We start from the raw sequence: 27,109 nt of genomic DNA, 5'->3' as shown, positions 1-27,109 counted from the left end.
GCAGCTGGTATCAAGTTGAGTACCCCCAGGGGTTGGTCTGGAGCCACTTTTGTTCAATACCTTCATCAATGACCTGGAAGATGAGATGGAGTGCACCCTCAGCAACTTTGCAGATTACACCAAGATGGGGGGAGTAATAAATACACTGAAGGGTAGGGCTAGGATTCAGAGACCTCAACAAACTGGAGGATTGGACCAAAAGAAATCTCATGAAGTTCAGTAAGGACAAGTGAAAAATTCTGCACTTAGGAAGTAACAATCCCATGCACCAGTACATGGGGGCTCACTGGCTAAGCAGCAGTTCTGCCGAAAAGGACTCAAGGGTTACAATGGACAATACACTGAATATGAGACAACAGCGTGCCCTTGTTGTCAAGAAGGCTAACTGGGCTGAATTGGTAGGAGTGTTGACAGCAGATTGAGGGAACTGATTATTCCTCTCTATTTAGCACCGTGAAGCCACATCTGGAGCACTATGCCCAGTTTTGGGCCCTTTACTACAGAAAGGATGTGGACAAACTGGAGATACCAGCAGACAGAGGTGACCTGAGCAGGGTGCGGGTCCCAGGGCCAATCAGCCCATGAGGGGCCCTGCCTCCACTCTGATCCCACAGGCCCTGGACCCGAAGAAGCTGCAGCCGCCATTGGCAGTGTCATGGGGGGAGGGGGGAGCGAGCAGCTAGATGCAGAGCCACTGTTCTGTGCTGCTGCTGCTCTGTCCACCTCCGTGGGGCCCCCAAAACGCAGGGCCCAGGGCAGTCACCCCAATTCCGCCCCCCAAGGGATGGCCTTGCTAGCAGAGGGCAACAAAAATGGTGTGCCTAGGGCACATGACTTCTGAGAAGCTGACGGAACTAGGCTTATTTAGTTTGGAGAACAGAAGACTGAGGGGGGATTTAATAGCAGCCTTCAACTGCCTATAGGGTGGGTACAAAGAGTGTGGAGCTAGACTGTTTTCAGTTCTGGTAGATGATAGAACAAAGAGCAATGATCTCAAGTTGCAGCAACGGAAGTTTAAGTTGGATACGAGGAAAAACTTTGTCAACAGGAGGATAGTAAATCACTGGAACAGGCTACCCAAAGGGGTTGCAGAACATCCATCATTGGAGGTTTTTAAGAGCTGGCTAGACAAAGCATTGGCTGCAATGATCTAGTTGAGGATTGTTATGCTTTGAGTATGGAGTTGGACTAGATGACCTTCTGAGGTCCCTTCCAACCGTAATTTTCTAGTATTCTATGATTTTAACAGGCAAGTGACATTACCAATTGCTATTAAAGGGAGGGTATGGCAGGGCGCTGTTGGTGCCTCCCACTTTAAGGGCTAGGTCAGGGAAATAGTAGGTGTCTGATGAGGGTGGCCATTTAATGCCCAGGTCTCTGTGCTGAGGAGAGCAGTTTGAAGACCAGCCAGTGGGGAAAGAACATCTCCCTGATGAGCTCCTTGGGCCAGTAACAACTTGGAGGTATATGGGCTGGGACTATGAGGATGGAGGAGACCCAGATCCTGGGCATGACCTAAAATGGCACCCTGCCAGGGTCAGGAGGCCTGATGGAACTGCTAGTGGTGTGGCAACCCCAGGAAATACCATGTCTACAAACCTTCGTGGCGAAAGGTGGGTAGGGGGCACCTGATAACCTCCAGCTCCAGCACAGTCCTGGCTACGGAAAGCCCAGACCTGGGAGATCTTTGAGAGGCCTGAGGCTCACTTGACCCAGTGGAGTTGTGAGGGAGAGAAGGCAAGCTGTTCAGACCTGACTTGATGGACCCTTGAACTGGTCTGTGCTGGGGCCAGGACCCAATGGGGGTCAAAAGGGCCAGGGATGCTGGGCATCCCTCGTCCACCATGAGGGATGCCCAGAGCAAGAGGCTCATGATTCTGACTGGCCTGAGGGTGGGGCCAGGGCCTAAGTGGGAGCCAAAGGTCCCAGAGAGGGGACCACAGCTTGAGAGGGAGAAGGGTTACAGGTGAGCTTAGCTGCCTGAGATACCATCTGTGAGGCATGGGCCCACTTTCCCCAGTGTAAGGGAAGGTTTGAAACTGGGGATATCACCCCATGTCATCAGGGTCTTAAATAGGCAGCCTTCCAGGATATGACCCCCTGTCATCGGGGTCTTAAATAGGCAGCCTTCCACCTGAGTAAAGCTTAATCATTTTTTCCATCGAGGCATGGCAAATGAGAAAGGCAGGCAGTTAGCCCAGAAACAGGTGGGCAAGCCAACATTTAACCATCCCGGAAAGACCCCGTTACAGAGGGCTTGCATGAATTTCTTCGTAACTATCTCTTATCTCAGGTTCATATGTACCTCTGTCACATACAAACTAGGCCTTGCCCTCTTCTACGGTTACAAATCAGAAATACTAACTCATAAAAGCAATTGAAAAAAATATATTCACAATAAATAATTTAATTCCACTTCATGGAAAGCTTCCATTAGCTTAGTCAACGTACCTGGGTTAAATATAACACTATTTAGCTACTGTACATGCGAATTTTCAGATAGTAGCCTACTGAACCTGATAGTAAAAAGGAAACAAAAATGTTACACAAAACACGGTTTTTAGATAGAAAACACAGATTTTGAGAGACAAGTGTAGAGTTCAAGACATGCAAACACTTCACAGAGGAAATGTTATACACATTCTCATTGACTCTATGGAGTTACACTTACAGGAAGCAGAATTCAAAATCCCAGCATAAAAGGAAGATATATGAATCCTTAGCTTCAAAATGTAACAGGTATTTTAATTCTTGAACTCGGTTGTTTTCAAACTGTGGGTTGTGATTCCACAAGGGGGTCATGTGCAACTTAAAAGGTGGTCGCAAACTTCTCTTCCCTCCCCAACATGCAAACGCTCTGCCTGCTTCCCTCCCCCAGTGGTGATGCAAGTGTTCTTTGAAGTGTCTCTTTTGTTTTCTAATCTCGGTGTGTATGGGTTGGTGAAGCTCGGTATTTATCTGTCAACAGTTCAATTGACTGCATGCAACTGAGTACGAGTTTTTTTCATAGTCTTAAAAGTTGTTCTTAAATTTTTGTTTTATTGCGTTCAGTTATCAGTTATTTCAAACTTTTGGCTAAAATGGAAATGTTTTTTATGGGTGTTAAGAGAAAAGCTGAAGATGCCACAGTACCAATAATACAAGTCAAAGTACGCATAAGTCAATAAAGTATAATGAAGTATTATAATAGCTTCTATTAGATAAAAGCCCCCCAAAAGACCTACCAAAGCACCCAATCTATACAGACATTAGAGAGTTGGGTCAAAATAACACTATGCCTCTTCTGGATATGTGCTGGTATTGGCGTGGCAGCACACTGAGTTGAAAGTAAAGTGCAGTTTGTTTGTTTGTTTTCACGTTTCATTGTTGTTATTCACATCTTATTTAATCTATATTACTTTATGATTAATTCTTTCTTTTTCTGACTCTACGGTTGCTTGCAGACATGATAATAAAATATATTTCATTTAATATATAAAAGTAAATGTGCTTTATTTATCTCCTACTTAATCCTAATGAATTCAGTAGCTTTAATCATGGGACGGGTCACGTAAATTTATATATTATTTTATGGGGTTGCAGTATCAAAGTTTGAGAACCCCTGCTTTAACTGAACTGCGTGAGAAATTAATGTGTCCATCTGCCAGATAATTCATTGCTACTAAAGTGTTCACAAGGAAGTACCATGCCTCAAATGATATAAATACAGCAGTAAATAAATAGCAGAAGGTTGTGTACACAGGTCATCTAGACCAGGTAGACTTTTACTGGTATAAGTGATTGGAAACCGATCTACCCATAACAGAACAGAAATTCAGCACACAAAGCCAGTCTATACTGGTAACAGAACAGGAATTCGGAACACAAAGACTTGGTTTAAAAATGGTGGAAACCAATCTAAGATTTGACCTCCCCAACCAAATGGTGAATATGTGTTATGTTTGCTACCAATCTAAACTATGCCACTTACAGAAAACTGCAAACTTAGATCAATTCTGCCTCAAGCTTTTTGAATGTCTGTACCTAGCCCTGAGAGAATAAATGATCACACCAGCACTTGCCCTTAATAGTGTCTTCTACTTTTTCAGCAGTTGCCTCTGATCAAGTGGAAATGGCTGTTTCAGTATCTCCAGGTGTGGCTATGAAGACAATAGACATAGGTGTTCACAGTGCTGCTAAGTCCATGCAGTGTGATTTTTTTACCTTCCAGGGACTGAGGTGCTTTAGGGCTTAGTTAAAAAGGAAATTGCCAGCAAACAAAGACTGGAGAAAAATGCAAGTTTCTCTAAATAAATATCTGAACGCCACTACAAATATTGCTGTGTCAAAATAAAAATTGCTGTGAGGCTTCACCAAGACTAGCTCTGGGAACTAACCATAATAAGCTAGTAGCAAAGGCCTCTAAGGACACAACTGGGGTCAAATTCAACCCTGAGGTGAGCACATCGAATCAACACAGTTACACAACGGGTAAATTTGTCCCATTCTGTAATTTTTTAAAAACAAATTTCTTGGGCTATTTTGTTTCCAGACTATTCCCACTTTTCTCCAAATAGCAATACATTTGGCAAGAGTGTAACATCTGCAGTCAATTAGCACTTCTGTCAGCCTTCCTTCCCCTTGTACACTTTCATGACTATATCATGGATGGGCAACTTACATCCTGCAGGCTGGATTTGGCCTGAGATACTTTTTCTCCTGCTGACCAAGCTGGGGGATTTCTGCAGCATTTCAACATTGGGAGGTTTTGTCTGGATGGTGAGGAGTAGCAGCATCAGTAACAATGCAGGGGGTGGCCTCAGTTCCAGCTTCAGCTCTGGCTCTGGGGGTAGCATAGGGCAGGTTGGAAGCAGCTTGTAATCAGAGCTAAGCTCAAAATGTTGTGGACTATACAACACGATTACCAGTAAATAGTTTTTTCCCTTGAAGGCTAACCTTCTGAAAACTAACTAAGGATATGCCTACATTGTAAAGCAAAGGTGTGACTATAGTTTAGGGAGTTATATTGAACCTAGCCTCATAGCAGGTAGCTTGGATACTGATACTGACAGCAGGGTAACTGTGACATCATGGCTAGGGATAGACATTACACATTAACTTTGTTAAGTGATCAGAAACTGGTTTAAACCTGTAACAAGACATATGTTCAGTGCACATAAACTGGTTTAAAAATGGCTGAAACTGGTTTGAGATAAACCTGGTTGAATGTAGTATCACACTTAATTGATTTGGGTCAAACCGGTTTAAGCAATGTCTATCCCAGACCCCTTTCTGGTTTAAGTTAAACCAGAGTCCCGCAGCATCCCAGCTGCTTTACAACTCTGGGCAGGGCTCTGCTCTAGCCCAGCAGGGCTGGCCCAGCCCCTCTGCTCTCTGGCTGGAGCTCCAGTAGAGACTAGTAAGCGCAGCTTCCTCTTGCTCACCCTCCCTCAACTCCCTGCTCAAGCAGGGATTCCCCCCTCCCCTCTGCCTTACACAGACACCACTCAGCATTAGCTAGCATACCACATACCGGCTATGGTCCATGTTGTGGGAGACAGGACAAAGGCAGACAGGACAGTGTTGGCTTAGGGCTTTTTGGAGGTAATCAACAGGTAGCTGGTAATGTCCTTCCATTCCTTTCTTGGAAAAAGTTGTTTAAGAAGAGCTTGAACTAATAAGAGAGGTTTTGTTTGATGGGCTGATGAATGCTAACAACTCCCTGTGTAACTCCCTACTGTGTAACTCAATGCTCTGTTATCAACAGCTGGGGGGACCCTTCCCTAATCAGATCATCCTGCCAGGGTCTGGCCACACCCCCCCTCAGCTGAGCCCCATAGAAGGGAAGGAAGGGCTGCTCTAGCACCCCCTAGCTTCTAGCCTAAGCCACTGCAAGCATGTGCCTGCATTTTTTCAGTCCAAAGGGGATGTCTGTACGGTTACAAACCGGGTCAGCCTAGCCAGGTTAGACTAACCTGCAAAGACTGAATCAATTCAGGCTCAGGCTTTTTGAATGTCTGTCCCTAGCCCAGGTTGCTCCATTTGACAGCTATTTACCCAGAGTCCCAGGAAGGCTTGTGTAACTCATGATAAAGCCCATGCGGTTCAGCTGTTCTGCTACACTGCTATTCAGGATAATTAGTTTGAATCTAATCTGTGTGCGTCTACATGAGAGGCAATCAGAGCTCTGAACTGCAGTATTGATGAATGCTAAACCAAATCCTGCTAGCACTGTAAGACCTGATGAGATCAGAATCTAACGTGACCACATCAAAGAATATTTTAGCTCTCTATATTTTAACTAAGCTTGTCAGTGAAAATCTGCCATTGATGTCAGTGTGCTTTGGTCCAAAGCCTAATCCAGTTTATGCTCTGCTTTTATATCCTATTCATTGATATAAGGCTCACACCCTGAACCTGCTAAATCCCTTCTCAAAACTCACTTCCTTATGAATGAGGTTTATAAACTTCAGTTATTTTTTCTGGCTATTTTAAAATTGCAAATGTCAAGATACAAACCAGTATATTAATCACTCTATTGACTGCATAATCATATTATTCTGGGTTGAGCGTAACCACTGCCATTTCAGATAGTTGTGAAAAGCTACCAACTCAAATTTTCTATGACTCTGGGAATTGCTTTGTGGAAGCTTATGTGTTTGTGAAGGAGAAGCAGAAAGACTAGAGATGAGAAAGAAGGTAGCAAGGAAACACCAGACCAGACCAAGTAACAAAAGCCCTGGAGAAAAACCTGAGGGAGGTTTTGAGCTGAGTGCTGGCTAAAAAGGGCCTTAGAGAGGTGAACATTTGATCTTTGCTGTGTTCAGGGAAACTGAGCTTTATAAACTGTTTGTTAAAAAAAAAAGAGGATTGCATCAAAGTAATACCTGGCATCAACGGAATACCTGGCTCCATTATCAGTTTCTCCTCCCAACTGAAACAACCTACAGGAAATTTTGGCTAATCATTTGAGGTTAAAAGGGGGCAGCAATATTGTCTTCATCTTTGTCTAACTCTTGCCTTTTTTAATATCTATCTCTTCTTAACTTGTTCTTGTTCCAACACATCCCTCAATCCTACTTGCCCCCATGCCTACTTTGTGCAGGCAGATTCCTGTACCTACATGCAGCAGGGTGCAGAACTTGACGCTATAGCTCATAAATGTTTCAAAGAAGAGATTCTGGTCCATTTATTTATGCACTTGGTTGTGTGGTTCTTGCAACATCCACTGTATGATATGCAGCTTTAGATTATGATGTGTAATAATTTACAATAGTCCCTTCATGATTAAAAGGAAAAAAAGAATATATTTCCAGTTAAGATAAATCATATGTCTTCTGAAAGTTCACATGGACAACAAAAACCAAAGCCATTTGGGAAATTCTAAAATATTCTTAAATTGGCTCACGGAGGTAGTTAGGTCCAAGGACCTGAACTTCCCAGACATCTGCTGCTCATGTAGGTTCCTAGCCAGAATGCAGGACCTCCATCTAACCCAGGAGGTGCACAGCCCCACCAGGGGAGATGCCTTGTTGGACTTGGTGCTGGCCACCGGTGATGACCTGGTGACAGGGCTGCAGTTGCTCAACCACCTGGGCGATAGCGATCATCGCCTGCTGGAATTCACCATCCAGTGCAAGGTGGCAAAGGCCTACAGCAAGGCAGCAGCCCTAGATTTTAGGGGGGCAGACTACAATGAGTTAAGGAGAATAGTCAGGGAAGCACTGAGGTCCCAGAGGGGAGGGGAACCAGGTGTCCAAGAAGCGGTCACTCCTTAAGGAGACGATCCTCCAAGCCCAAAGGAAGGTAATCCCAACACGGATCAAAGGGGGCAGGAGGGCACAAAAGCCCCCATGGCTCACCAAAAGCATCTGGGAATGTCTCCTGCTGAAAGGGAGGCGCACACCCAATGGAAGGGAAGGGCCATAACCAGGGAGGATTATACTGCGGTTGCTCGGGAATGCAGGGGAGCTGTCAGGAAGGCCAAGGCAGAGATGGAACTGGGACTAGCTTCCCGGATCAAGGACAACAAGAAGTCCTTTTTTAAATACATAGGGGAAAAAAGAAGGTTCCAGGTAACGTAGGGCCCCTGCAGGACACACTAGGAAATTTGGTCGTCACACCAGATGACAAAGCTAACATATTTAATGATTTCTTTGCCTCCATTTTCCTGAGCAGGGAACAGAACAGCCACCCCCCCTCTGAACCCCCCTTAGATACCAGGGGAGACACACCTAGGCCAAGGGTTAGTGAGGAACTAGTCAGGGAACTTCTGGAGGGATTGGATGTATTCAAATCAGTTGGTCCAGACGATCTCCACCCCAGAGTACTGAATTAACTGAGGTCATTGCGGGACCCCTGGTACGGCTGTACGAGCATTTGTGGTGCTCTGGTGTGGTGCCAGAGAACTGGAAGAGGGCCAATGTGGTTCCCATCATCAAAAAGGGGAGAAAGGAGGACCCAGGAAACTATAAGCCAGTTAGTCTTACCTCAATCCTGGGCAAGCTTTTTGAGAGAATTATTCTGGCACATGTCCACAAGGGGCCAGTGGGGGACAACATGCTTAGGGGCAACCAACACGGTCCTGTCAGACCAACTTGATGGCCTTCCACGACCAGGTCACCAAATCCTTAGATGCAGGGGTAGCAGTGGACATAAGTCTTCCTGGACTTTCGGAAGGCCTTCGACACCGTCTCTCATCCCATTCTCATTAAGAAATCAGGAGACTGTGGTGTCAACACCTATGCAGTGAAATGGGTTGCCAACTGGCTGGACGGCCACACCCAGAGAGTGGGGGTGGATGGGTCATTTTTGACCTGGAGGGATGTGGGCAGTGGGGTTCTGTAAGGCTTGGTCCTCGGGCCTGCACTGTTCAACTTCTTCATCAGTGACTTGGACAAGGGGGCAAAAAGTACCCTGTTCAAATTTGCTGATGACACTAAGATGTGGGGGGATGTGGGCACGCTATAAGGGAGGAATACGCTGCAATCGGACCTAGACAGGTTACAGGGGTGGGCGGATGAGAATAGGATGGGATTCAACACTGACAAGTGCAACGTGATGCACCTGGGGAGGAAGAACCAGCACCATACCTACAGGCTGGGGAACTCCCTTCTCGTCAGTGCAGAGGCAGAAAAGGATCTTGGAGTCATTATTGATTCCAAGATGAACATGGGCTGTCAGTGTGGGGATGCAGTCAGGAAGGCCAACCACACCTTGTCATGCATCCACAGAAGCATCTCAAAGCAGGTCCAAGAAGGTGATCCTCCCCCTCTATGTGGTACTGGTCAGGCCGCAGCTGGAGTACTGTGTCCAATTCTGGGCGTTGCACTTCTAGAGGGATGTGGACAACATGGAGAGTTTCCAGAGGAGGGCCACTCGCATGAGCGGGGGCAACAGGGCAGGCCCTACAAGGAGTGGCTACAGGACCTGAACCTGTTCAGCCTCCACAAGAGAAGACTGAAGGGGGATCTAGGGGCCATCTACAAGCTAGTCAGAGGGGACCAGCAGGCATTGGGGGAGCCCCTGTTCCCCCAAGCATTACCAGGAGTGACTAGGAATAACAGTCACAAGCTGGCAGAGGGTAGGTTTAGGTTAGATATCAGGGGTCGCTACTTCACTGTCAGGGTGGCTAGGTTCTGGAACCAACTTCCAAGTGAAGTGGTGCTGGCTCCTACCCTGGGGGTCTTTAAGAGGAGGCTAGACAAACACCTTGGTGGGGTCGTTTGACCCCAGTACTTTTTCCTGCCATGGCAGGAGGTCGGATTTGATGATCTGCTCAGATCCCTTCCGACCCTACAAACTATGAAACTCCAGCCGGCCATCAGGGTCACTGTAAGTGAGAGTTAAAGGTTTGAGGGAAATCTTAAGTAATGCTGTCTTTCACTAGCATTGCTAGTACATGACTTAGAAAATATTCTAGGTCAGAGTTAGATTAAAGCTATTATGTGCACTTGTACATAAACATGTCAGAGCTGATATCTAAGTGATATAAAAAATTGGACAGTGATTTATTTTCTTGGATAGTGTCCTAAGTTGATGTTAGTTTTGAGGAGGATATTAAAGGACTCCTTGTCATTGTGCTGTGCCTCTATTCCCTAAGGTAGTGGTTCTTAAACTTTTTTTTTTACTGAGGCCTGGCAGGAGCAGGACAGGGCATACAGAGCTGGCTGCCTTCCTCCTGGGGCTCCCCTGCTACCTGGCTTTAACCCTGGAAGCTCAGCTGTGACCCCAGAAGCCACTCACCCGGGCAGACAGACATGGCTCCAAGCAGAAGGGAAGAGTGGGTTCATGCTGAGCTTGGTGGTTGGGAACCTCTACCCTAAGTAACAGTGAAACCTAAAAAGGAACAGTCATAAGAATTGTGTCCTACTAGCTCTAAATGAAATCCATCTGAAAACTGTTATTTTCTTTGGATTTGTAAAATAAAGAGCACATATATGACACTGACCCACACACACTCACAGTGAAATGCAGCCTCAAGATGCAAGTGGCATCCAATTAGTATGTCACACCTGCCCAACAGTGGGTGAGGGGAAATCTTTGCCTAAGACATTAGGAAACTGCTACCCTTAATAACATGGCTGTGAGATTTTTCATGTTTGCAGATTAAAACCACAAAAGGAGATTTTCAAATTGCGGAGACATCTACTTCCCAAAGGAATTTCCCATCATGCTTTGAAAATTTCACTTCAGTTTTTATGATTTAATTCCAAAGTAAACCTCATGGAACTCACTAGTGACTTGGGATTGCTGGGCAAGCTATTCCAAACCCAATCCCTGGATCCATGGGTGGATCTAGAATTTTGAAAAGGGGATGCAGATGACAAAGTATGTCATCACATATAAAACAATACATATTTTTCTTTGGTTAAAAATAAACTAGAAGCTTTACTAATATGCTAGTGGCCTAGTGATGTATTAAAAGCAAAAACAAATTCGAATGAGTTAAAAACAGTCTTTAGAGGTGTGAATAGAAGTTTCATTACCTGAAGCAGCTAAGAGACACCAGAATCGCAGAAGAAAGGAAGCTTGAATGCTATCAAGACCATCAAAAAGAAGAAAGGGTCCTTAACACCTGTGGAATGAAGAGTTTAGAAGGGATCAACTGGATTATAATGAGTCATCAAGTCAATTGAATCCCTCAGCACTGCCTAGCTAGAAATGTTGCTGTCAGTATGTGGCAGGGCACTGTTAGTGCCTACCACTTAAAGGGCTGAGCCAAACAGCAAGCAGGTACTTGCTTATGGTGGCCATTTTAGAATGCCTATATAAACAGAGCAGTTTGTTGCTGGCAGGCAGATAGAAACATCTCCTGGCTGAAAGGCTGTATGAAACATCTTGGAGGTAAGGGCAGGTGTTTAGGAGGATGGTTTGGAGGCTCTTGGTCCTGGGCATGACCTAAAACTGCACCCTGCCAGGAGTGGGTGGCATAGTGGGGCTCCCAGTGGTACGGGAGCCTCCAGGAAAATACCAGACCAGTTACCACCCCAGTGGAAGGTGGGTTGGGGTGCTTCAATAACACCTAGCCCCCACATCATTGTGGGTACCAGTTGGGGCCAGGCATGGCTACCGCCACCTGAGCCCCCACCAGGGAGGGAAGCCCCATAGCTCCAGTGAGGGGGTAGAAGATGTGGAGCCCCAGTGAAGGAGGGTGGATGTGAAGCCCCAGGGAAGGTGCAGAAGATGTGGAGCCCCAGTGAGGAGGAAACCAGAGGGCTAGGAGCCTAGTGTGTGAGTTTGTATAGAGTTGCCCCAGGAGGGGCCAGGGCAAGCTTGGCCCCGGTCAGGTAATTGACTGGCCACTACAGCAGTGGGGTTGCAGGAGAGGCCCAAAAGACAGTATGACTGCCACCCAAGCTATGCGCTAGATAAACCTATGGCTGAAGGGGCCCACTTTGAGAGGGAGCAAGGTGGTACAAGTTGCTGACGCATGAAAGAGACCCTGTGAGAGGGGGTGGAGCATGAGAGGCCCTATTGAGAGGAGGGCAGTATGAATGTGTGCGTCTGAGGCCTGACAATGAGGGTTAAACTTGGTCCAGCTGTAGGCTGGGAGCACTGTGTCACCTGGATGCCATCTGCGAGGCTTGGGCTGCGGAAAGGAGCCACAAATAGCACCCCCTGGCATTGGAGCAAGAATGGGCAGCCTCCCACCTTATTAGAACCAACTAACAGACAACAAGGTATGGCAGAAGAGGAGGCGGATGGTTGGCCCAGAAACAGGTAGGCGGGCCAATGGCATACCGGCCCAGGGAAAGCCCGTTACACAGTAAAAAGCAGTTCCTGTTAAACTTTGGTTGGACCAGAAAAGTGTACCATCCCCCTTCTCCTAACCTCCCACCCCCAGATATGCCCCTGCCTGAACCATTAAAACCATCCCTCTGTGGTCACAGACACAAAAGTAATTACACAGTGCAGAATGGAATTTGGTGCAGTGCATTATCAAAGCAAAATAGAAGTGGTCTTGCTGTCTGAGACTAAATGCTTTAATTCTGAGAAACATCAGTTCACATCAGTTTATCTAAAGTTTGCAACATCTGGGCAGAAATGAGAGATGTGTCGGTATTGGAGCTGAGTCAGGCTTCAGAGAAGACATTCAGATTTGTACAATAATCAGAAAAATATTTGTACATCTAAAAAAAAAAAGGCTCCTCAGTTACTCACATAATTGTGTAACTTTTATATATGTCCAATAGAAATACAGAGATAGTTACTGAATGTTGTGCACCTCTAAGGCAAAATGCACAAGCAGCAAAGTCTGGTCACAAATGTCAACCTTGTTCTCAAAGGAGAATGGATGGAGGATGCTTTCTATGTTCTGGGAGTAGACATCTTTCCAAAAAGGTGGCTAATGATGCTAGGGTATCTTTTGAAAGAAACATTTTTTTTTTTTTTGCAGAGGCAGAATTTTGCTGCTGAATAAAATTTCCTGAAATGTATGTCATTGTTTGCCATCCTTTCAGCAAGTAATAGTGCTCAAACAGTATCCAAACCAATTTAAATGAACATTTCTGTAGTGAAGCGTGGCAGAGCACCCTGCTGGGAATGGGTGGCCTGGTGGGACTCCTAGTGGCATGGGAGCCCCCAGGAAATACCAGGCCAGTTATCATACTGGTAAAAGGTGCGTTGGGGCGCCTTAATAACCCCAGCTCCCACAACTGGGTGGATAACCCCACAGTAGGGGTGAGAAAGAGGACCCATGTGAGAGAGTGGGCTAGATGCTCAGAAGCCTGACTTGAGGCACCCTCAAATGGTCAGTGCTGGGACCAGGACCAGAAGGGTCAAAAGGGCCAGGGGCCCACCAGAAGGGATGCCAATAGCTGAGGGCTTGGGGTTTCTGACTGGCCAAAGGTCCCAGGGGGGCCACACCTGAGAGGCAGAAGAGTGCAGCCCAGAATGAGGCCAGAGTAGGCTGCCTGATTGGAGTGATCCAGTTGGGGTCCACATTGGAGGACTGAGGCCCAGTGTGGGGCCAGAGATGCTAAGAACTATGATGTCATCTGCCAGGCATGGGCTGTGGTATAAGGGAGATTTGGCATCAGGGCTGGGAATGGGCAGCTTCCCGCATTATACCACCAGCTTATGGGAACAGCAAAGTCGTGGCAGACTAGACTGGGCGGACTGCCCTATAGAGCCACATGGGTGGGCTGGTGTGAGAAAACAGCCCTGAGAGATACCCCCTGTCACATGAAGGCACTTAAATTTAGCTCCTTGATCTGAGGGAGAAGGAGAGGAAGAGAGAGGGAGAAAAAGTTACAGGCAGGGGGACAAGGGGACTTTGATTTTATATTTCACTCATTTCTTCAGCCTTTTATCCAAAATAGCCCAGTTATTCAGATCTATTTCTAAATTCCATCCCTGATTCACTGACATACTCAGTTGTCTCTTGTTAGGGTTGGTATTGTAAAGCAGCTGGAAACTCATGTTACCCACCCAGTTAAGATGGGTTTATGGTTCATTTGTGTCTCCAAAGCATGGCAAAAACAGGCAGAGCATACTAGTCACTCAGACCCTTTATCCTATTTCCTTCAAGGGGATATGCAGGAGGGTTCCTACTGCTTTGGTTTGGAATATTTGATATTTTAGAGGCCTTTTTGTCAGTCTAGTTTTGCTAGAGGCTTATTGCAAAATATATTTCTTATTTTTGTATGTATTCTGTTCTATAGCTTATTATAAGCCTTTAGTTTGTGAGAGACACTTTTTTATCTGTGTGCAAATCAACATACATAAACAAATCTCCTTAAACCACAGGAAACCAGAATATTTAGGGTTTGTTGACACAAGGACGCTATTGAAAGATTAGCCAGAGTGTGAATTTAAAGTGCAATAGTTAATACAACCTAATCTCAGTGCAGGCACCCTTATTCTGTGCTAAGAGTTCCTTTCTGTGGTTAGGCTTAATCAGTCTTGGAAGTGGATTAAGTTAACCTGTAAAAAGGTACTCAGTGAAGAACAGGAATGTTCCCTGGAGAGCTAATGCAGAATAGCTGTTCTGCAATCAAAGCAAATTGAGGCTATTTGATTTTCCAGATACTTCCCTGCCAGTTCTTTGTTAGCTTCTGGTACTGGGTCAACTCCTGCATTGGTGATTACATATCTCATTGAACTGATTTTCTCACTTTAACTTGTGAAGATTGAGGACGTATCCTGTGCTGCCCTACCTTAAATTCAGAGTCACCAAGGACAAGAAATAAGGAAGCAAGAACAGGAGTTAGAAGCTAACTTCTGGATTACAAAGTGGTAATAAATTAATCATTTTTGATATTTAAAATGTTGGGTCAGTTAAATTTATATTATTTCAATGCAAACTCCATGACCGAGATCCTACTTTACTTGCAGATATTTAAGTGCTCCTTATTCAGGAGATGATCCTTCTCACCACTAGCCCAGTGATTAGGGTACTGGAGTGAGGAAACCCAGGTTTTAGGCCTCTCTTCAACCAAAGGGATTTTGAATCCACATCTCCCTCTTTGGAGCAAAATACCCTAATCACCAAGCTGAATGCAGAGAGATTAAGAAACATAAACATGTTTAGCTTGCAGAAAAGGCAATTAAGCATGGGAGGGGACATGATAGCAGCCTTCAAATATCTAAAAGGCTGTCATAAGGAAATGGGAGAGCAATTTTCTCCCTCCTCTTGGAGGGCAGAGTGTGTAGCAATTACTTGAAATTGCAGCAAAGTGGTATCTCCTTCATTGGAGGTTTTCAAGAACCGGTTGCTTAAGCATTGGTCAAGAATAATTTACAGCAGTAATGAATGAAGTGTGCTGTGAAGAGCAACACCTGAAAGCCCAGAAGATCCCCCCTGTACATGTCTACAATTTATCTAGAGCATAGGCAGTGGTATCCTGGCATGCAACTTGGTCTAGGTTATGGTTCCCACTCCTGCCCAACTGCTATTTTATGCAGTGAGTAGTCAAAATGTTGAACAGTGCTGAAAGCAGGAGCCAGGCAGTACCCATCTCACATATGTACCCCTCCTCCAGGCAGCCCAGTGGGCCAGTTTCAATACAAATGGGGATGGGCATTTTTGGCTCTGCCTAACATGTAAAAACTGTACTGCGCAGTGGAAGAAGCAGGTTTAAATCTCCTTTTGATGAAGGAGAGCCAACACTAAGTGTTATTAGTCTATTTGCTGACTTACACATGCATGTGTATTTACAGAAGTTAAAATAAATTATAATAACAAAATTGACAAAAGCCAAGTAAAAAAATAACTCTCTCCATGTATTCTTTGTAGTCAGCTTACTAATGAAAAGCTAGAGCAAGCAGCTAGGCCAGGGCCATCCAACTGTTGCTCTCTGGACTGTATACAACCCTGAGGGGTTACCATGCGACTCCTGGGCTCCCACCCAGCTGCTGATCCCTCCATCCCTTCAGCTACAACAGTACCTCTCGACTGTCCCCCCCACCCCATTCCATTTTCTGCTTTTTGCCCCTTGTGTAAGTCAGCAAATAAACTAATAACACTTAGACAAGAGCTCTTCCCTTAGCCACTCTTGAAGCACGAGTTCTGAAATTCTTGATAGCTGTATCCTCACCCTGGGTGACATTCTAATGATCTAAATGTTAAAAAAAAATCTTATTAAAATACTCAGCTATGATTGCTACATTTAATGTAATGTATTAAAAAAACACCTATTTCTGTTTATTAATAGCTTAAAATACGTTGAGTTTGCATTTATTCATGTATTAACCAGCTGGAAAGCTGCTTCATTTTGGGAAACAGCATTTCCAGAGTCTGCCAATAGAAAGAGAGACTGGATCTGGGAATCAACCGTAGGATGTCGCAACAAAACACAGCAGTGACATATGGTCACTTGATTTGGAGCATCATCTAAATTACAGTTTTGTACAATGCAGCTATAACAGCTAGATATATCCTTTGTTACTGAATTATACTTTCTGTGATATATTATGAAGACCTATAGTGCCATTTATCATAAGATATTGGTCTAAAATCACTTACAGTTTAAATGGTAGCTAGGAAAAATGTGCATTAATTTAGCAGGAAATGCTAAGACCACACAGTGAACCCCTTTTGTTGCACCAGGTAAGCAAACTGCAATGGGATGTAAAGAACCGAGTTAAAATATCTCTTTGCTATAGCTGAAGGGAAATAAACTTCAGATTTTAAGACACAAATGTGAATTTAAGATGTAAATTATCCAGAAATATGACAAACAAAGCAGATTAATAACTGCCCTAAAAATCAGTAAGAAGCTTTAACTGTGGCACTGGAAATCTGCCAATGCCTGTATCCCAGCTCACATGCATGGGTTTTGACATTTCATTATGACTGTTAAAGGCACCACAGTATGTCTGAATTCTTTATCAGAGGAGCTATTCCTATTCAGAAGTTTGGTTTTGGTTTTATACTTGAAAATGTTCATCTTTCTAGGATTGCTGACCACCTTTACAACGCTCCTGGTTCTTCTGAATCATGATGCTCTGTAAAAATGCAAAGAGTATTTTTATTCTTTGGCCAATGATATTTTTTAGCTTATCTAAACAGCTCACAGTAGTGTCCTGAATTGAGCGAGAAAAACAGCAAAGCTGTTATCTATACACAGCAGAACTGGATGGGGAACTGTGGTATTGCTCTGAATATTGCTGTATTTTCCTGCACAGCCAGAATATAATACAGAGAGTTGGTGATTTAGCACCAACACCACTGAACTCTCCCAGGAAAAAAATGGTAATTGAAAGCATTTAACAACTCACTAGAAGTGCTCAGTACCTCAAACAATTGGGTCCCTAATTACTCAGACAGGATATCCCAATACCATTCTAACAGATGCCTAACTCACAGAAAGTTGAAAAGGTGTAAACCAAGTTTTGTCCTGATCTACACATGCAGCCACTTCAGTGGGACTATGTGGGCTTTTGGTTAAATTGTTCCTTGACTGTAAAATGCCCCTTAACGTGGGAACTTCATACAATGTCTTTTTGTACGTTATATACAAGTGATTAGGTCTGTGCAACCAAAATAGAAAGGGCAATACCACAAACTCTCTGTCCAGTTCTGTCCTACACAGATAAGGGCAACGCTTTTTTTGTAACTTCGTTCATGTCATTCCTGAGAGTCAGTTTTGAGCTGTGCAGATAATGCTATTAACAGAAGAGAAAGAATTCATGTGTTATCACAGATACCCCAAAATAATATATGTAACATCATCATTTTCATGAGGAATTTGTCCTGAAGATGTGTCAAAGGGCCTCTGTTAGGGACTGCAGCTCCAGTGCACAACACACAGAATACATCTGAAATAGAGTGTCCCTGCCCTAAAATCTGCAAAATATAGGCTAGGGGTGGGCAAAATATGGCCTGCGGGATGGATCTGGCCCATGGGTGAGCAGCTCACATGGCGGTATCACACAGCAGGCACTGGGCAAGCCGTTCTCAGGCCCTCACCTTTGCTGGCGGGTGGTGTGGGTGGCAGCTCAGGCTCTGTGACATGGTGGTCGGAAGCAGCCCTGCCCTCCCATACTCCCAGCACTGCATGGCAGCCTGGGACATGGAGGTCAGTCCATACGGGGGGAGACACTGGGCAGAAACAGTTCCACCCACCCACCTGGCACCATGCAGCACCAGCAGAGGCCAGAGCTGGAGCTGCCACCTGCACTGCCTGCCAGCAGAGGCAGGGGCCTGAGCATGGCTTACCCAGAGCCTGCCATGTGGTTCTGGGTGGGCAGGCAGGCAGAAGCAGCCCCACTTGGAGTGAGATGGGCTTAGGCCCTGGAAGCTCCAGCTGCAGCTGTCCCTTGTTGCTCGACTGGTGGGCAGGGCAGCCCAGCAGCCACCAGCACCCAAGCATAGCTCATCCACACCCTGCTGTGGGGGATAGAACATAGCCACAGGCTTTCACACTGTCCCATCCTGCCTACTGTCAAGGCTCCTGGGACCCATGAGGTGTGGGGGGAGGCAGATGTACACACATATGCCAGGAGACTTGATGGTGGGGTAGTGTGGAGGCCTGCAGCCAGGCTCCGTCCCCTGCCCCACACCAACTGTGGATGTGGCCCGCAGGTACCAACTCCAGGTTCCAGGTGCGGGGTGGGGAAGCTTGGGAGGAGGAGGAGGAGTGTGTGTGTGCGTGTCTGTGTGTGCTCACGTGCATGTAGCCCTCAAGAGCTCACCAAAACTCGTTAAGTGTCCATCCAGCCCAAATAATTGCCCATCCCTGATCTAAACCCAGGATAAGCAGCAATAGATAAAATCATAGAAAAATAAGGCTGGAAAGGACCTCAAAAGATCAGTGGTTCACCCTTCTTTTTCTAGGCAGGATCATCTGCCTAAACCATCTTAGACAAATATTTGTGTAACTGACATTAGAAAGCTTCCAGTGAGGGATGTTCTACAAGTTTCCCTGGGTAAGGAAGGAAACCAAATTAGGATGGCAAGGTAACCAAATAGTAACTGAAGCTATCATGAGTGGCTGACAAAACATACTACCTCCTGGCCATGGAGGTCCTTCTTTGGGTTCAGAAGGTACATATATCATGGGAGAATTTGTCCCTTAATAATGGAAAAAAATCTTCATTTTATGTTTTCTACATGAAAAAATAGAACACAAATACTAGATTTTTCTTTGTAAGATACCCAAGGCAGTTAGGTGTCTAAAACTCACTGAAACTGAAAGGGAATTGGGCCTGTAGTTCCCTTCAGCCTCCCCTCTTCCTGGCTCATAGATTTATTTTGGTTGTCTTTATGCCACAAAACGTCTTGACAATACCTATCACTGGCACAGAACAGAATATCCTCTCTTCTGTACAGGTAAAGTTATTTGTGTGGTGGGGTGGGGGATATCACATTTTGGAGGGAAGAAGGAAACTTCTCTCAAGTAACTGTATTTTCAACAAACAGATGCTTGACTTTGCTCACACATTAGGGAAGATGGAAAAAATCCCAGAAGAAATGAATGAATAGGCTTGCTGCAGGTTCTGCTGAAATATAACAGCTTTAATCTGTGGGAGCCTCACTTGTTTATCATGCTCAGAGGAGGAATTGAATCCCAAGCTGCCTCACTGCTAGTGTTTGCTCTAGTCCACCTAGTCAATCCACACTCCGATAACTGCTATCTTCCATGCCAGGGCTGACTTTTTTTGCATTTAGAATGCCTCAGTTGACCATAACTACCAATCTACAAAAGATCTGTCTCCCCTGCCCAAAATAATTATTTATTATTTAACAGTTTAATCAAAAGCTACTACATCTTCATCTGCAAAAGGCCCAAGTCCAGATTTAACTTTTTACAGCAGCTCAGGAAAGAGGCGAGAAGGCAATATTGATTACAAATGATAAAGCATTTGACAGTCTGCCAGAAGAGGAAGGCAATTTTGGTAATACTTATGTGGCGGACTTACTGATATAGTCCGGCATGTCTGGGCTCGGAGAATCTCCAGTATGATTGGTGGAGTCCGTCCACCAATTGGATAACAGCAAGGAGGGGCTTGCCCCACCCCTACCTGCGGCAAGGCAGAGAGCCTGGACCTGGTTTAAGCCTGCAATCTGCAGGTCCGGCAGAACTTCAGGGGGTGGAGTCTTCAAAGGGAATGAAAGGAGCTGCGTGCCCAGCATCTGGCAGACACGTTGAAGGATGGAGATGAGAGTGGGGCTAAAAAGAGCCGAGAAGAGCTGCCCAGTGGTTGGATGCTGCTGCCCTGAAGAGCTCCTGTGGATGCCTCTCACTGGAGAGGAGCATTGGACAGCTTCAGCCCCAGTTGGCGCACAATGCGGCGTACAGGGCGAGACCCTGAGAGCTGTATGAGACAGCTTGGATCTCCAGCCACTCGGTGCACAGCGTGGTGCATGGAGCCAGACCCTGGGAGCAAGAGACTTGGGTCTGCAACCCCTGGCATGTGGCCAGGGCTTCCAGTGCATGGAGCCAGTGAGACTCGGGGGGCCATCTGTGGCAGCTCAAGGTTCCACCTCCCAGCACATGGCAGGGAACCCGGTGGAGGAGATGCTGCATGGAGGGTCTGGGAGCAGAACAAGCCCTGGAACCATGCAAGGTGGTCTGGGCCTCCGACCCTGAGCAAAAAACCAAAGCCCCCAAGAGCATGCAATGATGCTTGAGGCCATGAATGGGGGAGTGGCCCAGGAGATGCCAGAGGCTCCAGAGGTTGCTCTGAACAAGGAGCCACTCACGTGAGGGGATGAGGCATTGGATTCATGAGTTGCTGGGGAACAGGGTTCCCACAGGGGAGGGGAAGTCCTTCTTGGCTAGAAAGGGGTTCCTGGAGAGAAGGTCCAGGGAGGGTCCCTTCTGAGTTTGTGGGCTGCCTAGGGGGCTTGGTGTGAGGCCCAAGGGGAAATAAGGTCTTCCCTCACAGGTCACTAGAGCGTAATGCAGGCCCCAGGATTGTGGTGGGGCCTTGGGGACCCTTTTAATGGTTTATGGTTACTTCTATGCTTGTGTGCCTTATAATTCATAGTTTCATTGGTGATATAGTTTCATTGGTGATATTGTACTTTATATTTTGTGACATAGTATTTTTTGTTTTATGAAATTGTATCCTGTGATTATGTGCTCCCATATCAGCACAAAAACTAACATTAGAATGTAAGATCTATATTGAGGTCCTACTAGGACCCCTCCCCATTACTTACCTGTGTTTACTTGCAACTTACCTGAACCATGGCTGTGGTCATCCACCACAGAGAAACAAGGATATTAGTCCTATATGTAAATATCTGTATCCATTTATATTAACAGTTATCTTTTAAGGTTCCCTGTAAATATTAATACATTTGTATATAGTTTAATATTGGCCTGGCCTGGGTCTATAGGGAGTGGGGAGACTGCTTAGCTGGCAGTTCTCTCCTGCAGCATCCCTGTCTGTTGCCAATCCCCTTCAATCAAAAAGGGGAGTACATACCCTGGGTACACCTGGGCTACATTTATACAAGGGATCTGAAGCTCCAGAATGGTTAGAATCACTGCCTTTGTTGATATCAGGTTCTATATGACCCAATTTTGTGACACACTTTGGCTGGGTTTTCTGAAGAAGACTTCTCTTCATTTCATTTTCTGGTAAGAGAAAAATTCTGAAGGAGACTAGTATTTGCTGGTAGAAGAAAAATTGCAGCAACTGCCTCAGGAATCCTTGTCCTGCTCTCACTCCTGCCATTCTCCCTTGGCCCCTTAAGAGTTATTGCAGCAACTTTCTAGTGTAATAGCACCACAAACAGAAGCTTGTCTCCAATAAACTACAGGCTCCAAGACATACATTGCAAACAGCATTATTTGTCTGCAGTAATTCCTATAGCTTTGTTCAAACAATGAGACAGAAATGGGATCAGCATCACATTCCTCAGGTATCCAGATATGTCACATGTTTTCCCCTATGAAGCTTGAATTAATTTTAGAATGCCTAAGCTCTATACACACATAATAGTGAATGCCCATTACTAGTCACTATATTCGGCCATATTTCATAAAATGATGTATATACCTTTCTGGGAGGGATAGGGGTATTATTTATTATCACTAACAGGCTTAATTTTATCTTTCTCTAATGACTCTTTAGGTATCTCAATGCCAGTGCCCGTGTTTGGACTACAAGATGAAACCAAAGTACTTAAGGGACCCAGCTGCTTACTTGCTGATGAGAACTTTGTCCTTATTGGCTCTTTTGTGGCATTCTTTATTCCTTTAACCATCATGGTGGTCACCTACTTTTTAACCATCAGATCACTTCAGAAAGAAGCTACCTTATGTGTTAAAGACCTGGGCACAAAGACCAAGTTTGCTTCATTTAGTTTTCTCCCTCAGAGTTCTCTATCTTCAGAGAAACTTTTTCAGCGTTCTTTGAACCGGGAGCTGGGGACTTCTGGAAGGAGAACTATGCAGTCCATCAGTAACGAGCAGAAAGCTTCCAAGGTACTCGGCATTGTCTTCTTTCTGTTTGTTGTGATGTGGTGCCCATTTTTCATCACTAATGTGATGGCAGTCATTTGCAAGAAGTCATGTAATGAAGAAGTCATTGGAGGGCTACTAAATGTATTTGTCTGGATTGGCTACCTTTCTTCAGCTGTCAATCCCCTAGTATACACACTGTTCAACAAAACTTATCGTTCAGCTTTCTCACGTTATATTCAGTGTCGATACAAGGAAGAGAAGAAGCCTTTGCAGCTGATCTTAGTGAACACTATACCTGCTTTAGCTTATAATTCCAGCCAACTCCAGCTGGCACAAATGAAGAGCTTGAAAAAAGAGGCTAAAATAATGGCCAAAGACTATTCCATGGTTACAATAGGAATACATCATTTAGACAGTACCTCAAAGAGCAGTATCAACCCAGTGAACGAGGTTAGCTGTGTGTGACTATGCTAGCTCAACAGCTGCCATGAAAACCACGGTGTATACTCAGAAAATTTCACCTAACTGTGAGAAGCTTAGGAAAATTAGCCCTGTCTAAGAGAGTCATCATTAATATCACATATTTCTCATATTGTTTGGTTGGTGAAAAGCAGGGTTAAAATGCTATCAAATGTGCAATGTTTTCATACAGTATGTCAGCTGTTTTAAGCACAGGCTTTATTAAACTTATTTTTTTAAATATTCTAAATAATATATTTCTTAAAGAAAAAATGCAGTTTATTGTATTATAACATGGGCTGTGAAGAAATCCATGCGTTACTTTTTTTTTCCAAATGTAAGCTGAGCTATTCTTTGGTTTACCTGCAAATTAAGTTTGAATTAGTTTGTCTTGCTACAATGTAATTTTATTAGCATTAACTAAATGAGCACTTTATGAGATTTTAAATAAAATGTTAGTTAATTTACTGATACATATTTAAAATACAATTTAAAAAAAGAAAATTATATAAAAGCTGTATAGATCTATTATATAGAAATTTTGGTAACAGTGTTTTTATGGTTCCTTTTCCTTCCCAATTACCCTTCTGAAATGTTATTGGGCTTTCTGCCATTTGCTTTGTAGTTCATTATCTGCAAAATTAAATTATACTTGAATGTTCCTTTGTCAGCATGACCATTATTAATCTGTTTTCTCACTCATATTTTTTTCCCATCCTGTCTCACCGGTATTACCTAAGACTTTAAAATGTATTTTTCCATGTATTTGGGCTTGATTCTCCATTCCATGCCACTTGCTTTAAAGTAGAATAAGTGAGGCAACATCATGGAAAATCAGGTCCAATGTTGCTAAATAATTTCAGGCATGATCCTGTGGGCATTCCTTTGAACAGCTCCACTGGATTTCAAATTTAATTAACTTCAATAGGAGTTTTGTGTGAACAAAGCCTGCAGTAAAGAGGTTTAATAGATTATCTTCTCCATTTCTGTTTGATTAGGAGGGACATTATTAAGGTGTTTCACTTGTTTTGTTCTCACGTTTGTAAATTAAGAATAAATAGAAGTTGCAAATATTTTCTTTATTGTAAGTTGGTTTTCTCCATCACCCCTCACCGTCTTCCTCCACTGCTGTTGCAGCACTGGTCATAAATCCTGGGATGCTTGCATTACTAGTTTATGTACAAACAGGTGGATTGCTGCACTCTTAAAATTCATTTGAAAATAAGGGTATTGTCTAAATGGCATACGTTTCCACCTCCAAAAATTTAATGGCAAGATACTTGCTGAGGTAAAGAGCATCAGATATTTTTTATTGTTTTGATCTATTTAATTATACAAATATTTGCTAACAGGAATGGCATGTTGTTTCTGTGAAGGCAACTGGACCTTGTGTTGAGATAGAAATGTAGCAATTACGCTCATCAACAGGGCTGTAACTGATTGTTGAGGCTTACACAAAATTTGCAAATGGATACATGAAAAATAAGATGCAGTGTAGCTCTAGAGCCTACCAACTCTGACAAAAAAAACACTAGTAAAAGTTAAAAGTTATGATCAAACCCTAACATATTTGTGATTCTCTCAGTCCCTCCTGTGGTAGATGTTCCATTCTGCATGCAATTACAAAACACTCATTGGGCCATGGAAAGAAAATGAATGAATAGGCCTCTGGTAAAGTCATATTCATTTGCTCTCCCTCAGGCCCAAGGATCATGTTCATTCTCTCAAAATAAACATTTAAATACCGAATGCAAAGTAACTTAATTATTCCATGCAAACAGAACAGCTTCAACAGGAAGAACTGAGAAATAATAGGGTATTTTTTGAGGTGGTAGGAAATTTCGAGTCAAAGACAGAGGGCAGAGTTTAGCCCCAATTCCCCATATCCTTGGTGTATGTTTTAACTACCGGGCTATTCAGTGATTCTTTATTTATGCAATGCCTGATTCTATAGAAAGGCTTTGAGAAAAGCTAGACCATACCCTGCAGATAAGTAAGCAAAGGAACATGAGGGGTTCTCCTGCTTACAGATCCACACCCCAAGTCAAGGGGCAGGGCTGGCAGCCTGATATGCAAGGGAATTCCTGTGGCGCACAGTAAGGAAATAGATATCCTCATATTTAAGACATCACAAACTGTGACTGCCTTTAGTCACGTCAACATTTTGGGCACTTGCAACATGACAGTGGGCTCAGATGTCTGTCTCCTTGCAACTTGTGCCACCATAAACATTTTTACAGAGGCACAAGAGTAATGTCTGGTTGCACCCTTAGACACCTAATAGGTGGATTTCCACCATTTATGTTGTTTGTTTACTGTCTGTGTTTCTCTCAGCTAGTTCAACTCATTTTCAGTTCATTTCACTTTCTGTCTCAAGGACTAGCACAATGTCACATTGTTCAGATTGAAGAAGAATGTTTCCATGCAAACAAACTGCTTTCATTGATTGTTTTAAATGCAATTAAAGATTGTCTATTAATATTAGATCTTTAAAACTGATCAGAAAACCTACCTTTTGGACCTACATGACCTGACTCTGTCCTTTTAAATAATTTTTGTACGTAATAGAGCACTTGCCTTTCAGCTGGAAGAAGTGTACAAGCCAGGGATATATGATATTTGATTTTTAATATCATTAGCTCTCACATAGTTGGTTTGATGAGTGATCAGCAGCTTTTGCCCACAAAGTGTCTAAAAACAAAGATAATGGATAATGATTCTGTCTCTTCATAAATATCTTTGACCACTTCATTGTTATGGAGCCTGATCCTGCAGCCTTACGCCACCAAGACTTTTGTAGACTTTAGAGAGTGTTACTTTACTAAGGGCTACAGTATCAGAGCCAGAGCTTTCAATACCTACTGTACAGGATCTGGGAGATCATAAACATATAGGTATCATCTAAGAGATTTATTATATTGTTGACTTATATCAGGGTTCACCAACTTCAAGACTAGAATTTATAGCAGGCTATTACTATCTAATCACCACTGAGCCTGAAACACCATCACTGTTTTGTAAGGCTGGCTAGAAAACAACTTCCTTTAATTAAAAGGTTTTGAAATTTGTTTTCATTCTGCATCAGAATGAAGATGAGACCATTTAAATTTTATTCATGTAAAAAAAAAACAAAACGTCCCTACAGAATGGCGAGTAGCTCAGTCAGAGATCTGGCCCGGCAGCACTAGTTGCTGGAATGCTGATCACAGTCAGCAGTCGCTGCAGTTGCAGCTATATTTTTACCCCCCCACTCCCAAAACACTCCTCTTCCCACCCCCAGCTAAGGTGGTGACCACCAGACCTTCTGTCCCAGTAACCCTCCCCTTAGTTATGCTACTGAGCTCAGTGGTTTGAACACTCCCTTGACATGTAAGGGAGCCAAATTTCTGTACCTGCTCCGTCTAATTCGATAAGACTTTCTGGCATACATCCTGGATCACGAACTGTTTGACTGACAAATACTTTTATCAAGAATTTTTCAAGTATGCTACTGTTTAGTAACATTTAAACAGTATCTGAAAATGCCAGGATATGAAAGCATTGTTATACTGTTTCCTTAGTTTATGGCTTCTGTGCACATTTCTGCATATATCAGAGGGAAAATCCCACCATATCTACCCCATGCAGCCAATCATGAACTTTGCGTGTGTAATTATTGCCTAATAGTAAGATGCATTCTATTTTGAATACTTATATTTATGTAAATATACCCAGAGGAATGTTTGTTGTATTTTGTAAAACTTAAAATTGTATTCTAATGGCTTCCTGGTTTGTTAAATCCCACTGCTTAGTAAAGCAGATTAAAGTATTCAAATGCTATCAGTTCTTTTATACACTGGAAGTTTGTCTTAATTTATAAGCAGCCCCAAAGAATTACTTTTCAAAGAACCACGTTTGCTGGAGATTAAAAATATATTAATATGTCTTCTTAGATTCAGACGCAGTGGGAGAATACATTGTGAAACTTTATAACCTTAATAAACACTGGGTCATTATGATTATTTTAACCTTTTGACAGAGAGTTTCTCTTCAACATAAAGCATATTGTGTGGATTGACAATAAGTGTTATCGAAAATGTTTCACTTCTAGGAAAAAGAACCTTGCATTAGTAATCACTCAATTAAATTAATTTTACTAGTAAGCAGTACAATAAAGTTAAGATAATAGGTGTCACAATAAACTACCACATAAAAATAATTCACATACACATAAATTATACTTGAGCTGCATGACAACAGTGCCATCTCTTGGTCATTTTTTAAGAGTATTATCCTAACAAGAAGCCAAAATGTGTTCTGTCACTTAA

At 43.7% G+C, this 27,109-nt stretch overlaps 1 protein-coding gene across 2 annotated transcripts in view; it reads left to right on the top strand.

The window, feature by feature from the left end:
- The window catches only part of ESD (esterase D), a 105,637-nt gene that overhangs the window by 31,688 nt on the left and 46,840 nt on the right, over nucleotides 1–27,109 (top strand). Inside the window, exon 3 of one of the 2 annotated variants that reach the window (XM_019529927.1) lies at nucleotides 22,012–26,809. The exons of the other annotated variant lie outside the window; for it this stretch is intronic. Coding sequence (XP_019385472.1) covers nucleotides 22,012–22,808 — 797 coding nt within the window. The 3' untranslated portion in view covers nucleotides 22,809–26,809. Of the gene's footprint in view, nucleotides 1–22,011; nucleotides 26,810–27,109 lie in introns of those variants that run through there. 2 annotated transcript variants of the gene reach the window in all.

Source organism: Crocodylus porosus, unplaced genomic scaffold (genome assembly GCF_001723895.1).
Source record: "Crocodylus porosus isolate Cpor-Errol unplaced genomic scaffold, CroPor_comp1, whole genome shotgun sequence".
NCBI classification, from domain to species: Eukaryota; Metazoa; Chordata; order Crocodylia; family Crocodylidae; genus Crocodylus; species Crocodylus porosus.
The sequence above is the reverse complement of the archived record's forward strand: the minus strand, read 5'-3'. Positions and strand labels throughout refer to the sequence as shown.